The 26688-nt window shown below is 37.8% G+C and overlaps 3 protein-coding genes and 1 pseudogene across 3 annotated transcripts; all 4 read left to right on the top strand.

The window, feature by feature from the left end:
- The first annotated feature begins 1846 nt into the window (after positions 1 to 1846).
- Positions 1847 to 11051, top strand: LOC100254143 (receptor-like serine/threonine-protein kinase ALE2). The gene is made up of 14 exons (XM_010657890.3): positions 1847 to 2550; positions 4613 to 4738; positions 4821 to 5072; positions 5167 to 5313; positions 5949 to 6077; positions 6174 to 6377; positions 6491 to 6580; positions 6687 to 6788; positions 6913 to 7017; positions 7138 to 7509; positions 7613 to 7909; positions 8289 to 8678; positions 8787 to 9030; positions 10043 to 11051. Exons 1-14 carry the CDS (start codon positions 2469 to 2471, stop codon positions 10731 to 10733), a joined length of 3231 nt encoding a protein of 1076 aa, XP_010656192.1. The 5' UTR covers positions 1847 to 2468; the 3' UTR covers positions 10734 to 11051.
- Positions 2557 to 4606, top strand: LOC109123423 (dehydration-responsive element-binding protein 1F-like; annotated as a pseudogene).
- Positions 11052 to 12373: 1322 nt separating the features above from the next.
- Positions 12374 to 16992, top strand: LOC100242227 (uncharacterized). Its single transcript, XM_002281996.5, has 4 exons — positions 12374 to 12556; positions 12677 to 12783; positions 16617 to 16695; positions 16793 to 16992. The coding sequence occupies exons 1-4, from the start codon at positions 12554 to 12556 to the stop codon at positions 16838 to 16840; spliced, it is 237 nt and encodes a 78-aa protein (XP_002282032.1). The 5' UTR covers positions 12374 to 12553; the 3' UTR covers positions 16841 to 16992.
- A 1229-nt stretch (positions 16993 to 18221) lies between these two features.
- Positions 18222 to 26539, top strand: LOC100264505 (WD-40 repeat-containing protein MSI4). Its single transcript, XM_002282008.5, has 15 exons — positions 18222 to 18702; positions 18881 to 18944; positions 19536 to 19622; positions 19760 to 19822; positions 20643 to 20708; positions 20835 to 20909; positions 22703 to 22778; positions 22949 to 23174; positions 23478 to 23559; positions 23934 to 24007; positions 24156 to 24267; positions 24434 to 24508; positions 24846 to 24922; positions 25273 to 25372; positions 26253 to 26539. Exons 1-15 carry the CDS (start codon positions 18455 to 18457, stop codon positions 26352 to 26354), a joined length of 1527 nt encoding a protein of 508 aa, XP_002282044.2. The 5' UTR covers positions 18222 to 18454; the 3' UTR covers positions 26355 to 26539.
- The last annotated feature ends 149 nt before the right edge of the window (positions 26540 to 26688 follow it).

Below are 26688 nucleotides of genomic sequence, written 5' to 3' on the forward strand. Positions count from 1 at the left end.
GGCCTGGTCCTTTCAGCCTTAACAAAGGGAAGCAAAGAAACCTGATACCCAAATGCATATCTGCACATGCCTTTTTAAAGTTATGTTTTTTTTTTCTTTTTCTTTTTCAAAGAAATTGTGATGGTCCTCATTTGGACGTCAATTGCTGGACTTCCCCAGTTGCAACAAGCTCTAAAATGAGACTGGCTCAGGGGCCAGAGTGGAGGGAGGAGTGAACAGCAAGAAAAACATTGTTCCGCCCATTGGGACCCTCAAGCCTTGCCCCTCACACTTCCAAATCCAAAGGGAACTTGACATAAAAATCAATGCTGAGCGAGGGCCTTCTTGTATCTTGAGGTTGGTGGTCTCTTGCTGGCAGTGACTCTCATCATTTGTTTGATGGGATCTCACATTATTATTCATGCACGACCCATTAAAAAAAAAATCATATTCATGGGTTATCTTTGAAAAGAAAATTTAATCTCATCTGTAATCTTCGATGAGTCCCAAAAAAGGTTCACTTATGCTATTTGCCTTATTAATCACGGGATGTGTTAACTGGTCTGCTTTGTGTCACCTACTGCCTGGAAGCTTGAAAAAAAAATGCAATTTTTTTTAAAGCTAAATGTGAGATGGGGTTTGTAAGGGGCCTGTTTTGGCTCATAGCAACATATTTTCTTGCAATAATGAGAAAAAACAATGTAGTGGACGGCTTCTAGTGAGCATCCCCAACAGGGCACTTTCTATAATATTATGTGATTCCATTTTGACAACAAAGTTCAAAGCATTTACTTACTGAGTTTTTATTATTATTATTGTATTAAGTAGGGGTTGCTTTAAGCTTCACAAGCCTTTTTTTTTTTTAAGCCAACTTTATGGCTTTGCTTGGCACAAATAGGTCAACTTCTTTGTGTTAAAAAATCCTTTCATTCACATGCTTCACAGTTCATCGCATAAACCCACATCATTCTATAAAGTGGGGGGTGGTGGTGTGTGGTTCACTATACTCCAAAAGCAACCACCAAATGGTTGGGTTGGGTTGGGTTGGGCTAGTGGGACCACGGGAGAAGAACCCACTGACCATTATATCTCCCCACCATTGAACTTGGCAACTACACAAGAGGGCTCCATTATGAAATCCTCCTTGGAATAGTTCACCTTTTCCTTTTCTTTCTATAGATTTGTTCCCATCTCCTTTAGGCACACCTTATTCTTGGTTTGTGTATCATCACAACCCAAGTGTGAACATATGTGGCTCTCATCACCTTTCATTATCATTATTTATTTGGTTTTTGTTTTTTGGTGCCTTCTACCCTTGGTTGTTTTAGCGTCTACTCATCTTAGGGGTAGGGTCCTATTGCAAAAAAGACAAGATTACCCTTTTTAGGTAGCAAAAACATATCAAGGGTACTTCTGATTTTTCATTGAAATGAATGGTAGTTTGGGGTTTTCAGCACCTTGAGTTCCTTGTAGGACATGAGATAAAAAATTGACCCAAATCATATTTGCTTGCCCAACTTCTTCCCATAATCATAGTCAATTGGGACACATAGATTGGCTAATCTTTAGGCTATAATTCACCTAAAAGGATGCCACTGAGATGCAAAATTACGATCTGTGATCCACCCATTTGGGCGGGTCCAAGATTATATCAAATCCTGGATACCCACATCCGTCTGATAGGCTAACCCATCTAAGTAACAAAATCTCGTACCCTGGATCCACCAACTGAAGGCACAAATATCTAGACTCGTCCACGTGACCCTGATAAGGACACCGGGCCATGTTTAAGGGGATCACCTTAGGATACCGAACTAATCTATTAGATTATATTATATTATAAGTGTCCCAAAAATTCCATTTTGACAAACAAACACACTCACACACACACACTAACTTGCTCAGATACCAAACAATAAGAGCTGAAAATCAGGGGGGAAATATAATTAGTCAGGCCAATCCCATTAAGCACACAATAAGAATTTCAAACCCAAGCGGTTCAATCTCCATTACCAACCCCACCTTAAATACCATTTTTTTCCCTATATAGATTCCCTCTCTATCTCTTTCACCAAACTAAACTGCACATATGTCTCTCTCTGTCTTAAAGGTTGGCTGTTACTCAGGATAGTGAGTGTTGTTCTATTTGGGGGTTTTTTCCTTGGTCAGTTTTAATTTTTCTTCTCAAATAACTCATGTCAGTGGAAACCGTTCTATGGTACATGGCAACATCAAAGGTCTGCAGGTTTCAGAACTCATATTCTCAGAAAAGGATTGATTGGTTTCTTCTTCTCACCAAACCCATCTCTGGGGCTTCCCATCAGCTGCTTTTTCATTGCTTTTCCCTCAATATTTGTGGGTCTTATCTAATTTAACCTCCCTTTGTTCTTGCTTCAAGCTACCCTCTTTTGAGTAATTTATTGTAATTATGCGTTTTTATTGTTCCATTTCTGTTTAATCTTCCTCTTGTGGGGTTGAGGTTGTATGGGATGGGGTTGGTGGTGGAAGTGATATGGAGGCTAGTGAAGCTCTGTGCCATTGCCTCTTGCTTGTTTATTCAAGGATCTACAGGTAGTTTTTTGGTTTTTGTAATTCTTAGTTCAATTTTGATGTAATATAATTTGCCCGTGTGGCTGTTTTATCCAATTTCATGTGGGGTTTTCTTAGGGTGTTTGGATGATAAGATTCTTATCTGGGTTGATTAAATACCATCTTTCATATGTTGTTTACATGATAAGTGATTGGAAGAAACTTCACATGTGTGCTCAATGTTGTAATTGAAATTTTCTTGTTGCCAATTCATCTAATAATGGGGACTGCTACAGTTGAGATCAGAAGGTTTTTAGTCGATCTGATATGTCATATCTTGTAAAATGTCCAGAAGAGTGTGGACGAATACAACTTTAACAGTTAGATTTGTGCTCACAGCTCTCTGAGTTCAATTTTTTTTTTCCTGAGAACTCTAATAACCGATTTTTCCAGTAATCTGTTTTCTTATTCCCATCCAGTGTTTGCACTTAGATTTGAGCTCACAGCTTTCTTGAGTTCAAATTTTTTAATTTTTTTTTCCCCTAGAACTCTAATAACCAATTTTTCCAGTAATCAGTTTTCTTATTTCCATCTAGTGTTTGCAAATAGCAATGTCTTTTAGCATCATCACCACAGTCCAGGCTTCTCCTGGGGAATGATTGAGAATGTATCTTAGGAATGCCTTTTGTTTAGCAGTATTAGCTGCTTATAGTATTTAACAGTTGTCCCACATATTCTCATCTGATAACATAAATTCAGAAAGTTGAGATGCATTTTCCTAGTGGGTTAGTATCCCACTATCTCATCGTAGTTAGATTCCCTTTCCACCAGTTAGCTTCCAATCTTTCTCCTTTTGGAGATTTAGTTTTCTAACAGGGATGAAGGATTTGATACGGCCCCCAGAGTTTTTGAGTAATAGTGGAAACTAGCAATCTCTCTCAGGGTTCAAAATCTCGGTCGATACCAGTACGACTTGGCCGAGTCGTATCCGCCTCGACCATGGCCGGTACCGGACCGATACCCGAGTTGGATAACCAACACTTCCTTCTCTCACTGCAAATTCAAATGGACTTCTTCAATCAATTTTGTAATTCGTATCCATTTCCGTCGGATTCCCATTTTGTCAGCACGCCAGAGAGTTCTTCAGTGTCGGACTGGCAGACCCGGAGGACCATCCAATCCAACGAGGAAGTTCTGCGGGCGTCGGATCGGCCTAAGAAGTGCGCCGGTAGGAGGAAGTTTAAGGAGACACGACACCCAGTACAGGGGAGTGAGGAGGAGGAACGGGAACATGTGGGTGTGCGAGCTGCGGGAGCCCAATAAGAAGTCGAGAATATGGCTGGGGACGAATCAAACTGCCGAGATGGCTGCCCGGGCGCATGATGTTGCTGCATTAGCGTTTAGGGGCCGGAAGGCCTGTTTGAATTTTGCTGACTCTGCGTGGAGTTTGCCCGTGCCAGTTTCGAAGGACTCCATGGAGATTAGGAGGGAAATATTTTTAGAGATTTTTAATAGTATTTTAAATCATCCCAAAAGTATGCTTTTATTATAATTTGAATAATTTTAATATAATAGAAGTTTATTTATTAATTTTTCATTCTATTTATTTGTATTTAATTTTTTAAATAATTTTTATAATTTTTTAAAATTATTTAAAGCTCTTAAATTAGAATTTTTTGCGTATCACCCGATACCAATCCGAGATATCGAGACAGATGTGTCTCAAGACCTCCCGAGTCAATAACCGATACCGCGACTTTGAACTATGATCTCTCTCTTTTATTTTTTTTTTCCTTTCCATTTTTTGGTGCCATGTTCATTTGCATTTTTATAGCCTAAAAGAAATTCGTGATTCTGTGAATCTTAATGGAAAACGAAATTAGAGTGACAATTTTTTTTTATGATATAATGAGTTAGCTTTCTATTTTACATGTTTGATACCTGTTGAGAAGTGTCGGGACCTTTTGCAGTTGATTTGAAGTGTTATAAACCTATTTTTGAACACTTAAATGACATAATAGCATGAACTGACGATGAATGTCCATAGCTTGTTTGTGTTCTCTACTGCTTTGCTGAGAACCGATATTTTTATATCATATTCCAGGGTACAATATATCTCCAACTCCATCAACTTTTCCTCCAATTTCTTCCATAGAAGGACGACCTGGTGTTGTCCACCGAGGAAAGTCATTGAGAAGCAATGCACCAAGTCCATCACTTCAGATAAATGGTAGCTTTCTGCAACCCTTGCACTGTAAAATGTTATTGATCTTGAGATTATTTTTAATTAAGCTTATGGTTTGGCAATCTAGGGCCTGCTTTGCACCCTCCACTTGTATTGCCACCCATTAAATCTGCTCCAGCACCTGAAATGACCAAAGGCTATGTGCCATCAATGCCACCAAGTAATCCAAGAATGTCACCACCACATTATAAAACTCCTCCACACTTAAAGGTTCCAATAACTCTACCATCCGTCCCACCAAGTGCTTCTCAAAGGAAGGCACCTGATAATAAGGCTCCTGTTTGGGCTCCAGTTGCTCCAATTGCTCCAGTTGCTCCAGGTATATGTATACAATTGATAAGGGTTTTGTTGTGCGCTCACTAGATTTCCTGTTGAAACTAATTGTAAGCCTGTGCTTTTGTTTCAATATACAGTACCAGATGGACCACCTCAGAGGAAATGGCCACAAAATCCTCCATCCATGCACCCACACCCAGTGATGCCTGGATTACTGCCACCAAGTGCTCACAATAGGAACAAGCCAGATAATAAGGCTCCAATCTCAACGCCAATTGCCCCAGGTACATGGTTGATTAGAATTGTGCCATCACTAGATTTCCAGTTGAAGTGGATGCTAAGCGTCTAAACCCACTATTTTTTGGTTCAACATACATTATGGGATGCATTACCACCAAGGCAATTGCAACAAAACCCCCCAGGCTATCCTACCAGTTGTACCTGTCATACCACCATTGTTTGACCTAGTGCACCTCGTCTCATGTATTACTAAATGTGAATCTTCTTCCAAAGTGATTGCCAGTTGGAAGGGACCTCAATGCCATAATTTTTTTCTCACAATACATCAGTTGCATTAGCACCGACCAAAACACCAAAAATTAGCCAGTCATAGGTCCAGTTAGGTCTGGTCCTTGGAGAACCTCCATCTATTTTATCAGGTGCTGCTTGAGGGGCGCCCTGTATTTTTCAAGAAATTGTTGCTTCTTGGGCCTATTGAAATCATTCTATATCCCTGTTTTCAGTGTTGGAGTTGCTTGTGACATATATCATTAAAATAAAGGTTGCTTGCTGGAACTTGTAGAAAAAAGGGCTCCTCGAATCCTTTCATTTCCATTTGGTTTCAAGTATTGCATTTTCATATAAGCTATAGATATGCTTGAGTGATGTCAGATTTGATGGGTATCATTTGATTTTATAGATCCTGATGTCACTCCAATATCAACTCCTCCCCTAGCAAGTCACTGGAGAAGAAAACAAATGCCGGTTGCTGCACCTCCAAACAGAACACCTGACCCACTGTCACCAGTGAACCATTCCCCGGCTAAAGGTATGTTGAAGCTGTGGATTTATTCTGATAAGAAGTATTATCATCCGGAAATGAAAAGTCTATTAATGCTATTTGTATGTCCTTCTTTTGTTGTAGCACCTTCTATACACAATGCCATGAGGCATAGTAATGCACCTGCTTCTCTTTCAACTCCACAATCTCCTACAAATAAAGGGTCCCAGTCTCCTGCATCTTCACCGTCAATGTCATTTTCTAAGCATCATCGTGGAAGGAACAAAATCACCGGCCCTGCTCCTGCATCATCATATCTCATTCCTCCACCCTCACCAAGGCATCAAGGTTCATAATTTTGCCTCAAGGAATGTCCCACATTAATTATTATTGGTGGGTTTAATATGTTCTAAAATCTGTGATACTAAATTCGTTTCTTTTTTACATTTTTTTTTATTAAGGTCCAGTCATCTCTCCAGCTCCTTCACATCCTCCTAAATCACTTCCAAATAGAACACGAACGCACCACGCTCCTCTGCCACTAAATCCTGGTACCTTAGTTTGACCAGAGTCTAAGTTCCATTTCGGTCAGAAAGGCGCAAACAGCTGTGAGTTAAAATGGTCGTTTCAACTTATAACACTGTTTCCGTGTGGCAGGTTCTAGAATCTCTCCAGCCCATTCTCCCTCTCCTTCATCATTGACCTATCCTTCACCTGCACCTTCACCATCTCCAACAGCTCGATCTGGCCAGACTATGAGTAAGAAAAACTAAATCTTCTCCTCTTTCTTCTAAAAATGAAAATTACTTTTGAATTTTCCTGTTTCATTTATTATCTAGCTGATAGCTTATCTATTGTCATGTTTGTATTTGCACTCTTCAAGTTCCCTTTCTTTCCCCTAAAATTTCTCCTTCTCGGCTACCCCCAAGTTCAAAGATGCCAGCCCCGCCACCAGTTCAAGCGTTACCACCCCCACCTCCTAATCAAGGTAACATAAACACACACTTTCTTATTCCAGTCCTTTTAGTGTTTCTGCTCTATTTATGGCCCTCTAATATCCTTAATCACTTTAAAAGTTTATAATCCATGGTTTGCTCCCTATTTTTAGATTGTTCAGCAATTGTCTGCACAGAGCCAAATACAAATACTCCTCCTGGGTCACCATGTGGCTGTGTCTTGCCAATGCAAGTTCAGTTGCGCCTTAATGTTGCACTGTATACCTTCTTCCCTTTGGTTTCAGAGCTGGCTGAGGAGATTGCTGCTGGGGTTTTTATGAGACAAAGTCAAGTTCGCATAATGGGAGCCAATGCAGCTAGCCCGGAAGCAGAAAAGACAATTGTCCTCATTGACTTGGTCCCTCTTGGGGAAAAATTTGATAATACTACAGCTTTTTTAACCTATCAGAGATTCTGGGGCAAGCAGGTTGTCATAAAAAATTTGTTTTTTGGTGATTATGAAGTAATATATGTGAACTATCCAGGTATTAATTATATAATAATCCCAATTTTCCTGTTGTACTTTTCTGCTATTATTGGATTTATTGGCATTAATAATAAAGCTATATAAAATTATTGCATTTACAGGCCTACCCCCTTCTCCACCTTCAGCGCCTTCAAGCATTACTATGATAGATAATGGACCATATTCTGGTCAAGGCAATAATGGGAGGACAATACACCCGCTAGGGGTCGATGTGCACAAGAACCGACATAAACATGGGCTTAGTGGCAGTGTAATTGCTATTATAGTTTTGTCAGCCTCTGTTGCTGTGGTTTTATGTTCTGCTGTTGCTTGGGTTTTTCTGTTCAAAAAAACAGATTGTATTGGCCAACCAGTGCCAACTCAAGCAGCTTTGGTGCCTTCACTTGCAAGACCACCAGGTAAAGCTAATCACCACTGTTATTATACCAGGTGCAGTCTGGTCTATTATTCCGTTTGGCCAGGACCAGAGCCTTTAAGAGAGTGGGTTGATTAAAATTACTCTAGATGTCTTAAAATCCAGAATATCTATCTGGTTAATTGCTCAAAGTGGCTGAACATGAAAATGAATGATCTTGTTATTTAAAACATCAATGACTATCTTTCAAATGTTGGATTTTATCATCAGTCTGTTCTTTTTCCAAATACAATATGTAGAAGTTAAGACATCCACCATGCACATAGGATGTAACTTGTCCATTCCCATCCTAATGATTTTGTAATTGCCAACAATTATAAATTTTTGTCTTCTTTGAGATGAAAGACATATGAATGTTGCAGGTGCTGCTGGATCTGTGGTTGGAAGTGCGCCCAGCTCAGCTTCATTATCATTTGGATCTAGCATTGCAACTTATACAGGATCTGCCAAGACTTTCAGCGCAGCTGACATAGAGAGAGCCACTGATAATTTTGATGATTCAAGAATACTTGGGGAAGGTGGCTTTGGGCGTGTTTATAGTGGGGTTCTTGAAGATGGAACAAAAGTGGCTGTTAAGGTTCTTAAACGAGATGATCATCAGGGAGGTCGGGAATTTTTGGCTGAAGTTGAGATGCTTAGTCGTCTTCATCATAGAAATTTGGTCAAGTTAATTGGTATATGTACAGAGGAGCGTACCCGCTGCTTAGTGTATGAACTCATTCCAAATGGCAGTGTGGAGTCCCATTTACATGGTATTATTTTCCTCTTAGTATAAGTTTTGCATTGGCTGTGAGGTGATGTTTTCCATTGATCAATTCTCATCGAATTTTTATGTTTATTCCTTTTTCATTTGCTCTCAGGAGCTGACAAGGAAACTGCTCCACTTGATTGGGGTGCCCGGATAAAGGTGGCGCTTGGTGCTGCTCGTGGTCTGGCCTATCTGCATGAAGATTCAAGCCCCCGTGTCATACACAGGGACTTCAAGTCCAGCAACATCTTATTGGAACATGATTTTACACCAAAAGTGTCCGACTTTGGTTTGGCTCGCACAGCCATGGATGAGGAAAACAGACACATCTCAACACGTGTCATGGGAACTTTTGGGTATGATTTATCGTTAGTATTATTATTATTATTATTTAATCTGCTTCCTTTTAATCACCCTACATTACCATGCCGACTCTATAAACCATCTTCTGAGACTATGTTAGAGATATTCCTCATTCCCCTTATTTATTTCTTTTTGATAGGCCTCCCTGTACCCAAATTCATGCACATATTTGGAAATGTTAGCTCTGCAACCCATCTAAGGTTTCAGATATTCCCTTTGTTCTTTTAGTATTTATAAAGAGACCCAAAAAATAGTATTGTTTGCCGGGTATACATTATGGGCTCAAATCCTAACACATTAAACTTTTATGAAAATTGATATCTGAATATGGTATCAGAGTTAGATGGCCTCTAGGGACAATTCTCGATTCAACGATCCATATGGAAGCATTGCATCAATTCATAACAGCCTTGTCTCAGCCCACCTGGTGACCAAAGTGTCCACATGCCCACCCCTGCCATGGACAAGATGTCCCTCATAGATATTGCATATGCTGCTTTGATCCTTATCGGCAGGCACTACCCTTTATATGGATTTTAGGTTATATAGGTTTTATGATGTATTGCTGTACCTATTTCATGCTTGCATTATACCTCAGTAAGATTGGTGATTTGGTGGTATTTCTGGAGACCTCACTGGAGGCTTCTCGTATTTATTAAATGATAGCGTCCTGATTTGGTAATTTAGTAATGTGTTAAAAACTGGGTGTCCAAAATCTATCCTCAATACAGACCTACCAACCACTGACCAGTGACCACAACTTCAAACTACCACTTCAAACAGGAAATAAATAAATAAAATTTTTTGCTATTGGTTGGGCAGTGTTAATATGCAAATCTTATAAGATTAAATCCCTATTGTAAGCTTGCATTTCAAGTAACCTCTGGGATTAAATCTTTATAGTCATATTCCTGCTTTCTTTAATATTTTTAAGTCCCCTGTTTGTGTCTTTTTTTTTTTTAATTTTATGTCTCTGTTCTCCTAATTATTATTTTTTCCCATCAGGTATGTGGCTCCAGAGTATGCAATGACTGGCCATCTTCTTGTGAAGAGTGATGTTTATAGCTATGGAGTAGTCCTTCTTGAGCTCCTAACAGGAAGAAAACCTGTAGACATGTCACAACCGCCTGGTCAGGAAAATCTAGTTGCTTGGGCCCGTCCTCTCCTCACAAGTAAAGAAGGGTTACAAACAATGATAGACCTATCTCTAGGATCTGATGTTCCTTTTGACAGTGTGGCCAAAGTAGCTGCTATCGCTTCAATGTGTGTTCAACCAGAGGTGTCACACCGTCCTTTTATGGGTGAGGTTGTTCAAGCCTTGAAGCTAGTTTGCAATGAGTGTGATGAGACAAAAGAAGCAGGTTCAAAAAGTGGCAGCCAGGAGGATTTGTCCCTTGATTTGGACACTGGGGTCAGCTCTGCTTCAGGGCAGTTGCCTGATCCTTCACATGCCCATTTCCCAGTTTCTACGTATGGTTCTGGCCTTGATGCTGAAACTGGACTCTCAGTATCAGAATTATTCAGCACATCAGCAAGATTTGGGAGGCAGCCATCCGGGTCATTTAGGAGGTACTCTAGCTCAGGTCCTCTGAGAACAGGAAGGGCTAGGCACTTCTGGCAGAGGATGAGAAGAAATTCTGGCGGCAGTGTGAGTGAGCATGGAATTATGTTCAGATTACGGCCAGGTTCCCATTGAAATACTCCAAAGCTCCTCTCCATAAAAACAAATTTATCCCACAATTATAACCCTCAAATTCATTACTTGCTGGCTCATGGCATAAGCTTTAACAGAGGTGCAGAATTTTGCAAAAGCTTCTGAATTGGCAATCTACACTTCATTGATACTTCCAGCAGTTGGGTCTCAATATCATGATCAGATGATTTTTTTTCTTGAATTGGCAAAATCCAGATGAATGAGTGAAATGTAATTGAGTAGGAAGTGATGGATTTTGTTTCCAAAGTGTACAGAACATTATGAATCAATATATGCATCTGTGGCCCAACTTTCAAATAATAGTGAATCTGATAGAAATGTGTATACTCACACGACCTTGAACATGTACACTGTTGACAACAAGGGCTATGCACATTTACATTTTTCCACATATTCAGCTTTCTTATGTCAATCTTCTTCATCTTCATTGATAGGTCACAGATTCGGGATTCTTGTAGTTTATGAGGACCCATCTTCAGGAGAATCAGGAATAGTGTTTTCTTTGAGAGTGAATGATTGGCTTTCTTCAATCCTTCTGGCTCAACATGAGAGAAAACGGCTAGTGAGTTCTGTTGGTGCACGACCAACAATGCTCGAATCTGGCTAGCCTCCTCTGCATAAATGGTGAATGAGGTTGTGTTCTACGAGGAACGTTAACCATTTTGCCCTTCAGGCTTTTAGACGTTTCCCACGAATGACACCAATTGTTGGTGCACAACCAACAATGCTCCGCTTGTATCCAGCTAGCCTCCTCTGCTTAAACAAACCTACAATAAGGAGTGTTCGGATGATTTTTTCAGACACACCCCTCCAAAGCTTGATTACCTTGATTCTAATGTTTGACATACCCCCTTCGAAGCTTGATTGCCTACCTTGATTATGATGTTTGATGGCTATTTATTTATAACCAAGTCATAACATCTCCCATGTGCTTCAATTGCTCTTAATGTCATTAATCGGCTTGCGAAACAGTTTTCAAGCTCTAAAGTCTATCATTTATGCTTATAAATCATTTTGTTGAGTTGTGATATTTAATATTTGTCATATTTAGTGTCTAACAAATAGTAATAAACGGGTATATTATGAACATGGACTACACAAAGTAGAAATTATGCTAGACAAACACAAGCATCCCATAAGTTCCATTTTCATCAAGGATGAAAATGTCCTAAATCCATGGAATATTGGTCGAGGGATTTTATGGAAATATTAAAAATATCAAAAATAATATATTAAAATAATAAAACAATTCATAATATATATATATATATATATATATATATATATATATATATATATATATTATATTTTTTTTAAAAAAATCTATGTGTGATGAAATTTGTGATATTAAATAATAATATAATATGAGTTGATAAAAAAATCTGTATATTTTTTTTTTAAAATCTATTCATTTATAATTTCATATGGTTTTAAGAATAAACTTAAAAATAATAGAAATTTTTTGAGTTTAGGGAGGAATTGAGATTTTTCCTTTCATCAAAGGATAAAAACTATTTGTTCAACTATTTTTTAATAATAATTTTTCTTGGTTAAAATTTCAAAATATTAAGATTGTCTTTGCACTATATTTATTACTTTCTTTTTATTATTCCTTTAAGGCAACGCATCAGACGGCTTTAGTCGATTTAACGAGCCCCATATCAACGGCCCAGGATAGTTCTACATGTGAGATTTGGTGTAGTGTCGAAGCACTGAAACCACGCATCAGTAGAAGAAAACTAAGGTCTCGAGTCTTCTCCCAGATCGAAACAGTCGTTCTCTTCTCTTCTCCACAGCGCGCGATGGTGAGATTTCACTTCACAGAGAAATATTCGAAGTGTTTTCATTTTCCCTGAAACGTTTTCCTTGTTTTTGATTTCTGATTTTATTTATTTATTTATTGTATTTGTTTTTTGTTTTGAAAGGCTCCTGCGGCAAAACCCATTACCAGCCCCGTTCCCGATGCCTGGTACCCAACCCTAGCCGTTCTCATGCTCGCTGTAGGGCTCGTAATCACGGCTTCCTTCTTCATGTAAGCGATCTGATCTGGAAACGCTTTGTATTTTTTGAAAATAATTTTGAAATTTGTTGAGGGATGTTGCATTTGTTGATAGTGTTTTTGAGCACTTTATTAAGAGTTTTTGGGAGTGTTTTGTATTTGAAGCATAATTGACTAAAGTTGGGTTCTGAATTTTTTTTCTTCCCTGATTACTCGTGATGGTACAGTGGATGATTAGGGTATGATGTCATAATTTATGAGTTGTGATTGTTCTTAGAAAGTTCGACGAGGCGGAAAATTTGGATGTTGGGATATGTAATTGTGTTTGATGATGCCTTGAATTGAGCTTGATCTAAATTACTTAAAATGCTGTGTGGAAAATTTAGGCTATTCATCTAGGTCATTGTAAGTTGTTACACTGAAAATCTGTCCGGGTGTTTGGATTTGTGGGTTTGATAGGTATTGGATTTGGATTGACATCCTCATAAATTTGTTGTTTGAAAGAATGTTTCTGTGGAGTTTGAATCTCCAGATTCATGGCTTTGGAATAGCAGGTGGGGGAGGTTTTTATTTGAGATCCATGCCTCTTGGATTTAAAGAAGGCAACTCCCAAATCAAAACTGGGGTATACTGATGCACTTTAACTGGTGATTTGTGGATTTGTATGGCAGTCTCATTGCATGGTTAGCTTCATGCGAGAATCTTAATTTTGAAATAATCAGGTAGTCCCTGATGAATCGTTGAATTATTATAACTGATGATCTTGGTAACTGGGTAGCCTTTGAGATTCTGTTGATGATCCTTTTGATCATGTAAGAAGTCATGTTAGTGATGCTTCATGGCCACCAGAATGGAAAGGTAAGAAAGGGCGATGGAGAGGGATGAGAGAGATGGCAACTAAATCTAATGCATGCTTCCTATGCAAGGCAGCAATTTTAGTAACCAGTCTTTTATTCCTTTTTTTTTTTTTCTAATATCTTATAGCATCTAAAGTTTGAGATACTGTGCAGCTTCTAGGTTGTTTGCTTGGTACTTTCTCATTGATGGGCTCTATATTGTTGAGAGACGGGGCAAGGAGAATGATGTTATCAGCTTCTGTAGTGATAGCCCCCTATTTGAACCTTGGATCTGATCCAGAATGATATAGCCTCCAAGTTGGTTATCCTGCTAGAAAGGAACTAAAGAAGGGGGGTACATTTTGGAATGGTCCACATGTGTCAGCATTATTGAGTTAGTAACATATAGGAGTTTCCAGTCACTGAATTGTCTGTGACTCTGTTGTGATTGGAGATCACGGAGCAGCATTTCCATTACAATCAAGACTCATGCTTCATAATTTGATGTCTCCACAGCGCTTACACTTTGAAATGTTGTTGCTTCTTTGAAATTTTCAGTGTCTTTTGAAATCATGGCAAATATTGTCTTTTCTTTGTCTGGATCTTCAAATTGTGGTTATGCTTTTAAGGCACACTTTTCCTGCTATTTTTTGGGAGTTTGGGGCATAAAAGATAGAAAGTTGGAATCTTGGATTGCCTCATCATTTTTTACTTATAAAAAATGAAATATATCAGGGAAGAAAAGGAATGGGTAAAGATGGAGATCTCCTCGAAGAAGAAAAGGGTAAAAAGGCAAAAGCTTAGCAAGGATTAACTTGAGCCTGTTTTCATTCTGAATTGGTCCCCAAGGTTGATCAATAGAGAGTTTGTTTGCCAAGAATAGATGCTTTACTTATAAGTGGCTAATTTTGTTTCTCTCTCTCTCTCTCACACACACACACATATATATATAATGTTCTGTTTTTAATTTAAGGGATCTTTTTTTCTTCAGGCTTTTAAATAATGGTAAAAGTTTTTCTTTCCTGCTTTTGTGTTTGGATTGTGTGTGTGTGTTGGGTTGTGGGTGGGGGGGAGGGGTGTGGCGGAGGCGGTGTTAGAAGAAAAAGTTTAAGAGAGATTTTTGTTCTACGAAACAAGTATATGTGATATAAGACAACTATAGCACATTCAAAAGTGGGAAGATTGCCCTCCACCTACTTAGGAATGCCGTTGGGTGCTCCTTTTAAATCTGCTGCCGCTTGGAATGAAATAGAAGAAAGATTCCGAAAGAGATTGACTATGTGGAAACGTCAATACATTTCAAAAGGGGGGAGGATTACCTTAATTCAAAGTACTTTGTCCAATTTGTCGATCTATTTCATGTCTATTTTCCAGCTGCCTAGGATGGTTAAAATGAGATTGGAGCAGATTCAAAGGGATTTTTTGTGGGGTGATGCGGCTCTTGAGCAAAAACCGCACTTAGTAAGGTGGCCGATTGTTTGTGTAGAAAAAAGAAAAGGAGGGCTGGGGGGTTAAGAGTCTTGGGACTTTCAATAGGGCTCTCCTTGGCAAGTGGGTTTGGCGCTTTGCAATTGAAAGAAAGGCCCTTTGGAACCAAGTGATTACAAGGAAATACGGGGAGGAAAGAGGAGGGTGGAGCTCTTGTGAGGCTAGGGAGGCCTATGGAGTCGGGTTGTGGAAAGTAATAAGTAAGTTGGGACATCTAGTGACCTCTTCTTTTGACTTTGTGGTGGGTGATGGAAAGAAGGTGAGGTTTTATAAAGACAAGTGGTGTGGAACCATCCCTTTGTGCGAGGCTTTCCCTTCCTTATTTGCTTTAGCAACTTCCAAGGAGGCTTGGGTAAATGAAGTTTGGACAGCTGCGGGAAAAAGGGGGGGAAGTTGGAGTCATTGTTTCAATAGACCTTTCAATGATTGGGAGTTGGAAGAGGTGGAAAGGTTGTTTTGTTGCTTGGATGAGAAGAAGGTTAGTGTGGATGAGAAGGATAGGGTGAGGTGGAGGGATTCAAAGGATGGGGTTTTTTGGGTAAAGTCTTTGTATAGGGCCTTGCAGCCGATTTCTCTTGTTTCTTTCCCTTTGAAGATTATTTGGAACTCTTGTGTACAACCCAAATTAAGTTTCTTTGCTTGGGAGGCTTCGTGGGGAAGAGTTCTAACATTGGATCGTTTGCAAAAGAGGGGTTAGGCTTTGGTTAATAGATGCTTTTTGTGCCAAACGTTTGAGGAGTCGATTGATCACCTCCTTCTTCATTGTGAAAAAACAAGGGAAGTGTGGATGTTGCTCCTTTCTTTATTTGGAGTATCTTGGGTGTTTCCTTTTTCGGTAAAGGAAACCCTTTTAGGGAGGAGGGGCTTTTTTGTGGGTAAGAAGAGGAAGGAGGTGTGGTAAGTGGGACCATTATGCTTGTTTTGGGTCATTTGGAAGGTAAGGAATAAAATTGCTTTTGAAGATAGCGTGTTGTCCATCCAAAGGCTGAAAGCTTCTTTTGTGTATTTACTTTAGTCGAAAACCAAATTGTGGATAAAAGATGGTCCTTCGACCTTAATATATTTTGTTGATTGGGTGGGTTCACAATGAGGGAGAAGGTTTTTTGTTTTTCCTTGTTGTTTTGGGTCTAATTGTAAGGGGGTGAGTGTCTCTATACTGTAACTCTGTGGGTCGCTATTTTAGCGCCTCTTTGCAATACAATTTCTTTTGCTTATTGATCAAAAAAAAAAAGACAACTACAGCATATGCCAGTAGGCCTATGTTTGAGGGCTGAAGTGTGAGAATAAGTATGAAAAACATAACTTGTGCCCAATGCCTTTTGTCACTGTTTGTTAACTGCATTTCAGATACGCTAGAAGAGAGGTATTTCTTCTTCAATCACAAAGTTTTTGCTGACAAATCCTCAAGTCCTTGAAATTTTTGTCATGCAATTTCTGAATACCTGTATTGATTATTCCCAGAAGTGAATTAGGTTGTGCATTACTCTTTCTCATCAAGTCCTACTCTTAGGGGTTTCTAATAGCAGTTAAAATCCTTTGCAGCTATGAAGCAACCTCTTCCAGGAAAAGCCGCAGTCTTGCAAAGGAACTCACGACAGGAACAATGGCATCCATCTTCTTGGTATGTTCACCATTTGGTGTTTCAGTTCCATTATTGTTTGCTAATATGTTGTAGAAAATCTGTTTGCTAATCATGCTAATTCTTGATCTCAATGCAGGGTTTCGGGTCCTTGTTCTTGCTACTTTCTTCTGGTGTTTATGTTTGATTCCTTTCACTGAACTGTTGAAGTTTTGCCAAATGAGACAAGTTTTACCAGAGAAGGAACAGTTTTAGTAAGAAGGATAATATTTTTTACCTGATTAGCTGCAGAAACATTTTCATGGTTATGAATTATGAAATGAGAACCTTTCTTAAATATACTGCCGCTTTGTTTTTCTAGCATGAATTGCTAAAGGAGGAATTTGGAAACATTTTCAAATGTCCTGTGTTTCGGGAAATGTCATGGGAAGCTCTCCATTTGATTGGTCTGAATGTTTAAAGAGTGATTAAGTTTCTTCACACTTAATCAGAAGTTTTGAGGATTCCTGAGCTTCTTCAATGATTGAAGTACCCAATTGGGATTATTTTTGTTCTCGGAAAGGAAAAAAAAAATGTTAAATAAATTAATAACAAATTTATATATTTTTAATTATTTAATCTTTATATAAAAAAGTTAAATAAACAAAATAAATTGAAAATAATTTATTAATTTTAAATCTATTTTTATTTTTTTCATTTTTTTCCTCAATCCATTTTAAGATGTGGACGTGGGACAAAGTAGATATATATAAATTTGAATATATAAAAATATTTTTAAATTAAATTTAAGGAAGAGAAAAGATGGAAAATTAAAAAAAAAACAAAATTTTAATTCATAAAATATGTTTGATAAATTTGTAATGGGAAATAATTTTTTGAAGCCTTGTTTTCAGAGGAGGTAGTTTCTTAGGATAAGTTTTGGATGATTTTAGTTGTTTTATTTTATGGGATTTCAAATAATAATTAAAAATATAAAGAACATTTTTTAAAATCTTTGAGACTTTGCATGTACATAAACATGTAGTAGTATTTGAGTTTCTATTTTTTTGATGATGATTTGTTTTTGAAATCAACAAAATTGTTTTTAAGAAATGGTCTATAATTTACTTTTTCACAACCCTTTTTCTAAATATTGCCAAACAAGCCTTAGATTTTTTGTGATTTAAATGAAGTTGGAAGTTCACTTCATTTCAAAAGAGGCCCTCATTTTGGTAGGTAGATGTAGAATCTTTGAGGATGAAATCAAATAATAAATCGATTAAAATAATTTTGTATCATTCTAAATACCCTTAAATCGGACAATTTTGGAATTTTATTTAAATCTCAATGTAAGAAAATTAACTTCATTATGTTGCTAATGTGAAATCTGGCCACAATCTGCTTCATGGCTAAAGCCCAGTAAATTTTCCTTCTCTCTCCAAACGCTAACCAAGAAAAACTCAAAAGAGTAAAAAATTTCCGCCATTTTTTCCATCCAACCAAACAAAAAGGACCCGTCAAATGGTGAAAGAGAGAGAAAAAGAAAAAGGAAAAAAGAAAAAAAAAAAGAAGAGGGAAAACCCTAGCACAAAATCGGAAATTCGCCAAAACCCAAAACCCTCCGGATGTCTCTGGTAGGGCCACAGAAGCGACAAACACAAACCCACGCGCAGTGACGCCCATCTATTCAAAGGCAGAGATCTCAGTGACGCGTGGTGGGCACCGTCTTAAAGAGAGCGTGAAGCACTATTTTTGTCCACAGTCGGATCGCTACAGTTCCGGTTCCGGTCGTGAAGTGTAGTTAAAGCTGTGAAGAGCTTCAATGGAGTCTCAGACGGTGAAAAAGAAGAGAGGAAGGAAGCCTAAGGTCAGGGACTACTACGAAGGCGCCGCAGGAGGGAAGCGCGGCGGCGGAGCCGGAGAGGGAGACGGAGGCGGAATGAGGGAGAGGGCAAAGTCCGGCCAGCAGCAGCCTGTCGACGACAGCTACAGCCGGTGGAAGAACGTTGTTCCGGTCATCTACGACTGGCTCGCTAATCATAACCTCGTTTGGCCTTCGCTGTCTTGCCGGTAATGCTTCTCTGGCTCACTCTAGGGTTTAGTTTTTTTTGCTTGGAAATGAAGGGATCGAACCATAGGAGAAGCATTCTGAGGTGTTTTGTTTAAAAAATCCCAGCTCTTCCCGTTGATTGAAACTGTGTCGTTTTGGTAGTAGTTCCCATTTTGATTTGTTCTTCTTCTGCAATAGGTGGGGTCCTCAGTTCGAACATGGTAATCATAAGAATCGACAGCGCCTCTATCTCTCTGAACAGGCAACTTTCTCATTCTTCTTTTCTTTATTAGTTTAAAGTTGCAACAGATTTAATGTTAGAAGCAAAAAGTTTATGGCTTGATCTAGCAGTGAAGTGTAGGTTCATTGTCTTTTTCTTCTTCTTCTTCTTTTCTTCCTTGGATTTTTCTTGATTTTATATTGAATCGATTTTTATATGCATTGCACCATCATTAGTGTTGGGTTATATATGTATTTCATATTAGTTCTTTAAATTTTATTTTTGATCTTCTTTATTCAGCAAATGTGTGCTATGCTCGAAATACAGTCAGTTTGGCTTATTTCGGAAATCCCCTTTCCTGTTTCCTTTCTTGCAAAAGCAAATTCTGAAATGCAGTGTGGAAATGTTGTTAGAGCTCAAAACAAAGCTTTGTGAAATGTTGCTGGTTCTGGGTCTATTTTTATCATGATGGGGTTCTTGTGTTTCTAGGATAATATTGTGTGCATCCCTCATTGGTATCCCACTTGCTGAGATTTTTATTATATTAACCTCACAAACATGCACTTACATGCCCTGTACCCTACAACTTTATGGGGCTCCTCTTGTTTATCCCTTATTGTTTTTGGTTGACAGACTGATGGTACTGTTCCCAATACTCTGGTGATTGCAAACTGTGAAATTGTCAAACCAAGGGTAGCAGCTGCAGAATACATATCAGCGGTGATTTTATTACTATATGATACTTTTGCTTCTTCTTCTGTGATTTTTCTCTTTTTGTTCTTTGGGCGGTTTAGTTGTGAAGCTATGTTTGTGTAATTCTGATTCTTTATAATGTCTTTATTTGCCCAAATTTTCAGTTCAATGAAGAAGCACGTTCACCCTTTGTTAAGAAGCATAAGACCATCCTTCATCCTGGAGAGGTATGTACCAAACATATATGCAAGTGTGTCTGGCTATGTATGATGGTGGACTTGAATCTTTGGATGCTTATTTAACTTTTCCCCAAAGTCTTCCAGAGGGGCTACTTGGCCTTAATATTGCATGTTATCACTTTTGTTTTTGCTTGAGAGAGATACTTGGCCTCTAAATTTTCGCAGTGGCACTTTCATTCTTGGATGCCAGGGTGCCCAATTGGTTAGGGCAAATGCAGGGATGTGTGGTAGAGGCACACAGTCCCGAGTTTGATTCCTACTGTTGGTTGAATGACCTAGGTTACTTGGTGTTGGTTATGGTGGGCACAGTTAGCACTTTGAGGTTATATATATATATATATGTTGATGAACTTGAAAATTTGAATACCTATTTAACTCTTCCCCAAAGTTGTCCAGGGACCTACTTGGTCTCTAATGTTTCATGGTAGCACTTTCATTTTTGAGAGAGAGAGAGAGAGAGAGAGAGAGAGAGAGAGAGAGAGAGAGAGGTAAAAAATATGAAGCTTTTTTTGCTTTTCATGTGGCCTGACTATGCTATGTCTATCAAAAAAGGAAAAAGAAAAAGAAGCAAAAAAAACCTGTCCTGATTATGCTATGATTGCTGTATAACTATTTGATTCTGTAACTTCTGTGTAAGAAATTGTAAAAAGGATAAGTGGCTACTAACATCTAGATTTTTGTCTCATAGAGACTCATTCATGTGCCTTGTTCAATTTCTTTGCTTTGTAATCTGAAGCCATGGAGATTTCCCTGAAAATATTACTGTGCCCAACGGTCTTTGCATTGATCACTAAATATCACTTTGCAGGTTAACAGAATCCGGGAACTCCCACAAAGCAATCGGATAGTAGCCACCCATACCGACTGTCCTGAGGTGAGCATTCTCACTAAATATTTTCATGTATTTTACTATTTTGTTATGAGAAGTGCAATGCCTTTTAGAATATATTGGCTTTCTTTTTATTGCTAGGCTTAATTTAACCTGGACTTACAAAATTAGGTTTTCATTTGGGACATTGAAGCTCAACCAAATCGCCATGCTGTCCTTGGTGCTGCAGTTTCTCGCCCAGATTTGGTATGTCAATTTTTTGTCTGAACACATTATTTATTTTGCCAGTCTTATTGATTCCTAAGAAAATTACTGTTGTTATCTTCATGCATTCAAATCACTGTTGTTATTTTCATGCATTAAAATCACTGTTGTTAATTTCACCACATTATCTCTATTTTGAATAGGAGATAAGTTTATTTGTGTATCATTTTTTTTAAATAAAAAGTTGCATTCTGTTAACAATTCCCCTTAATCATAAATCTGATGTGAAATGTTGTGCTGACCATACAGCCATATTTATAGAGGTTCCTGAATTCTGGAAGCTTTACAATTATAGAAATTTTTAGGGATTTGATAATATTAATGAGGATAAGCTATTGATATGGATATATATTCTGACTAGGATTTCTTTGCTGCTTGCCTTGTGAATGGGTAAGGGATGGAGTCTAGAAGTAGAGATACAATAACACAGTGGGGCCGGTCATATACCATTCCATTGAATTGTTATCTCTCCATTTCTTATTATAGCCAGAATGGTAATAGAAAAACTTATGCTTTTTGTGGGTTATGACAATTTACCCAAACAGCAGGGAGAACCTAGGATTTTATTGTTGTTCCTGTGGAAATATACTTTTTAGAACCTTCCCCCCCCCATATTTCCAAATATTCCTGCCCAAAATGCAAGGCCGAGCCGAAAGAAGGAAATGACTTTGGGATTTGGTAGTTCTGAATAAGAATCATGCCTGGAAATCTGACTATAATTGGACTTGTTATCTTGGATGCATAATGAGCATCATTTCTCTTGCAAATTGCCAATTCTCACTTGAAAAACAATGCATCTGGCTAGATCTCACAGCTCTTCATACTGATGTCTTTTCCTGCCTGTGAGTGTCTCGTCCTCTTTTTTATCAGATTGTCTATTCTCTTGAAGGATATCTCATCCTTTCTTGTATCTTCTTTTCACATATGAAATGAAGTGGTTTATTCCTAATTGAAAGAAGAAAAGCACAAATTGGCAATTTTTGCTTGAAAATGGTTGCATTTGTTACCCATTTCTCATAGAAAAGTTAATAAGCTGAAGATTAGTTTGTTTTCCAATAACTCAAGGAAATGTTTAGGTGGCTTTCGGATACATCATGCCTTCCTGTTTTCTATTTTTAAAAATACAAAACAGTAGTATCTTATATAAACTATAGGAACTATTAGTTAAAAGATTGGGACGTACCTCATGCTCTTAAAAACTGCTATCAGAGTTTTAAAATTTTGAGATAATAAATTTTTTTAATACTTAAATTTTTTAAAAATCATTATTTTTTAAAGATAATTCTCTACAAAAGAATTCCTACTACCTTCAGGTTTTAAAAATAGAAAACAGGTATCTGAACACTATTTTAACTATTTACAATTATTTATTATTTATCAACTTTAAAAATAAAAAATAAAAATCAAACATTCACAATAATTGACAAAATTTTCTGTAACCAAAAACACAGAATTAAGCATTTGTAGCTCTTGTAGATCTTCAATCTCTAAGAAAAGAAAAAGAAAAATTCTGATGGTAGGATCACTTTGGAAAAGAGGAACACCAAAAATAAGAGATATTAATAATATTCCTATAGGCTGTTACTAATCTCCTACTGTTTTATACCCCCTTTGGGTTTTTTTGAACCTTCTCTTTTTCTCAACTTGGCACCAACATTATTAGTGTTTCCTGGTGTTCTGTGATTTTGTTTGGACAATATAATATGTTTTTAGGTAACTGTCACTTAATCCTATTAGGTGTTTGACCATTTAACTTAGTAGTTATTTTCTTGCAGATATTGACTGGACATCAAGATAATGCAGAATTTGCACTAGCGATGTGTCCTGCTGAACCCTTTGTGCTTTCTGGAGGTTGGAAAGTTTGCTTTTAGAAATATCAGTTGCACAAACACTTGTACAAATGATGATCTAGATACCCCTTCAATCTGGAATGTCATGAAAGGGAATCTTTATATATTGGATGGTAGACAAAATTGGTGGTTCCTTAGTTTGATTAAATTAATTATTGCTTCATATCGCAGGGAAGGACAAGTCCGTAGTTTTGTGGAGTATTCAAGACCATATATCAACATTGGCCACTGACTCAGAAACCACTAAACCTCCTGGATCTGGTGGATCAATCATCAAATCTAACTCTAACCCCAGTGAGGGTAACGATAAGCCTGCTGATAGTCCATCTATTGGACCTCGAGGGATATTCCATGGGCATGAGGATACAGTTGAAGATGTGCAGTTCTGTCCTTCCAGGTAATTTGCATGATCTTACTTAAATGCATTTAATCATATTTTTTCAATCAATTATTCCAGAATATAGGCTCTGAAATAATTCTCTTTCATTTAGAACATCTTCTGTAGGGTATGAGACATGCTTTCTGATTTCCTCACCTAATATCTTTCTTAGTTAATTTGATACCTGTTCTGGAGGTAGCCGTACTTAATTAGATTTTTTAAGGGAAAAGAAGGAATAATTAATCCACTTCTTCTGAATCCTTAATTGTAACCATATCTTTCTTAGCTTGATTTTCTGACTTTTTTACATCAATCCTGAAGTGCACAGGAGTTTTGTAGCGTAGGTGATGACTCTTGCCTCATATTATGGGACGCACGAGTTGGTTTCAGCCCAGTTGTTAAGGTTACACACCCTACATTTCTCTCTCTCTCTCTCTCTCTTGAATTTTTTTTTTTTTTTTTCTCTTTTGCTTTTAAATGATGACTCTTATTGTATTCATTTATAGAACAGCGTTATTCCCCATGGGTAATCTTGTTATTATTGGTATAGATGTGGGTTATATTGTTGTCTGCTGCACGAACCCTTTGGTCTTTTCGTTATGTATCATTCAAGGATTTGACCTCCATCTTTTCTTCTCGTTGTGGGTTTTTTCCTTCCAATTATGGTCACCTTCAGTAATACTTTATTCTAGATTTTTGTCCTTTCTCATAAGAATGGAAGTTTTGTTTTTGATGATGATGATGTATGACAGACCTTTGTTTGTGTCTGGATCACAGGTTGAAAAAGCACATAATGCTGATCTTCATTGTGTTGATTGGAATCCTCATGACCAGAATCTTATCCTAACTGGGTACTTCTAAGTTTTATGTTTCTTCTGGTTTATGAATTTTAGATTGTGAATTTGTGAAACATGTCTTGGTTTGATGATGCTTAGATTTTGCTTCAAGGAGATAATGAAACTGTGTAGTTGCTTATATTTTAGCATGACGTCTCTTCAGGTCAGCAGATAATTCTGTTTGCATGTTCGATCGCCGAAATCTCACCTCCGGCGGAGTTGGCTCACCAATCCATAAATTTGAGGATCACAAAGCTGCTGTCCTTTGTGTGCAGGTTCTAAATACCATTCCTGTTTTGTTTGCCTAGCAAAATTAAAATATCATTCCTATGTAGTTCCTTGTCATTTTTCCCACTTTTCACTTATGAATGATAACTGTCTCAAGTAGTGCTAGTTTGATGTATTTGTTGTTTTTGCTCATTTTCTTTTTTCATGTTCCAGTGGTGCCCAGATAAATCATCTGTATTTGGGAGTTCTGCTGAGGATGGTTTATTGAACATTTGGGATCATCAATTGGTGAGAAGTTCAATCTTCCCATTTTAGAGCTCTGTACTATTCTGTCTTTGTGTGTGTTTGAACATGTGTCAAACATCCCCTCACCCTCTCAGACTAGTTGGATAAACTATCTTAGTAATTCATTGTACCAAAACAAAGTTTGGCACCTTCAATTTTGATTTGAACTTATTGACACCTAATTATCTGATTTCTCACAGCCAAGTTATAACTTCTAATGTCTACCAACGGTAGGCTGAAAGGCTCTGCCACTGCTCCTCAGTATTTCATTTTTAGTAGATTTGTGTTCTTGTTCCTTCTTTTCTGGCTAACATAGGCAGTGTTCTGTATTATTTTACAGGTGGGTAAAAAGAAAGAGGGTGGGCCAAGAACACCAACTTCTGCTTCAGGCTTGTTTTTCAAACATGCTGGTCACAGGTTCAAAGCTCCCTACTTCTATGCTAATGTTGTTGATTTGCTAGACCTGGGTCCTTATCCTTTAAATTAGGTTATTTATTTTCTCAGTATATATAGAGCCTTGTCTTTTTGTGTGTGCTAGTGTTTCTTTTTTTATTCTTTTTTTTATTTTCTCCCCTTCCTTTTTATGCTCTTTGGACTGGCCCTGTGCTACATCACTTGAATGGTGTTATTTATGCATGTCATCCCAGTGGTTTTTGTTGCATATGCCATCACAGCTGACTCTCCTTCTGTTGAGTTTCTGCAATCTCATTATTTCATCCGTGTATGTTATAGTGGCTTGATTTATGGTGGCTCTGTTATGTTTACAGGGATAAAGTTGTTGACTTTCATTGGAATGCATCCGATCCCTGGACTGTTGTTAGTGTATCTGATGACTGTGATGTTAGCGGTGGGGGTGGAACGTTGCAGGTATCTTCATGCTCTTTATTCTCATATGTTTCTTTCATCATTAAAGCTTCCAAACCTTCTGTGTTAGTGGGTGATTTGTCGGATATATTATGTTTAACATAGTCTAAAGTTTGAGAGCACAGAGAGAGATGGGAGCTGGAAGCATGAAACACAAGTCAAATAGAATATGTGAAACCTAATTGGAGGGGAATAGTTTGATGATAGGGAGATCCAAGGAGAAACCCAATGACCAATTCAAAATTGTGTCAAAATTAATATAGTTACTAACATGCGAAGAGGCCTTTGGGATAGCTTTCTATGTTTGGCTTTAACCGATAGTTGAAGGCAAAACCAAAATCACAGTTTTTAAAGGTTAATATTGGCATTGTAAAGTTTTATTAAACATGAAATAATTCTTTAAGCAAGTCAAAATAATGCTTTTACAAAAAGTAATATTTTAAAGATATTTTTTAAATCATAGACTCTAAACACGTGAAAGTTTTTACTAAGCTTTAAAAAAAATGCTTGCCTTTTTAAAAGTGAGTCCAAATACGGTCGGAGAACATTGGAGAGATTTTATCTACTAGAATTTCCTGAAAGGACTAAAGACCTGTTTCCTGAGTTTTCCGGGGCTTTCCAGAAGCATTTTCATATAGAAAAGCTGATGGAAAATGGCTTCCCTCGAATACTTTGAGGTTTTCTTTAGGTTACATCAGCATGTTGGAAGTAGTGAGGTCAAAGAAAAAACAAAGCGAAAAGGAGAGATAAGCGTAAAAGAAAAGTGGGTTTCCCTGATAGGAAGAGTCGCTTCTACCACATGATGATTGCCTCCGTGAATATGGCTTATAAAGAAGTTATACTGTAACATGTATTGAAGAAGTGGTAACTGGATGATGTGCAGATATGGCGCATGAGCGATATGATATACAGGGACGAAGATGCGGTGTTGGCTGAGCTCAGGAACTTCAAATCTCATGTAGCTGAATGCCCTTCATGGCAGTAGGAGAATCAAAAAGCTATGCATGACATGCTTTGCCAAGTCAGTGATAAAGACTTTGGAAGACTAAATTTCTCCATGTCAATTAAGCTGTTTCTGTGTATGCTTTATGTAAGATGATGTTTTAGGAGATTTAAACCCATGCAATTTGGATGTTTAAAATTCAATCTGACCTCCTATGAATTCTTCCATATTTATATGCCGAAATTGGTCTGAAATCCTGGACTGGGGGCCCTCACCTCTGGATGATTCCATATATCAAAATCTACAAGTGGGCAACGTATTATGATAATTGATAGTTCGGTCACTCAGTATCGGATGTGTTTTTAGTCATACTCAC

Source organism: Vitis vinifera, chromosome 11, assembly GCF_030704535.1.
Source record: "Vitis vinifera cultivar Pinot Noir 40024 chromosome 11, ASM3070453v1".
In the NCBI taxonomy this organism is placed as follows: Eukaryota; Viridiplantae; Streptophyta; class Magnoliopsida; order Vitales; family Vitaceae; genus Vitis; species Vitis vinifera.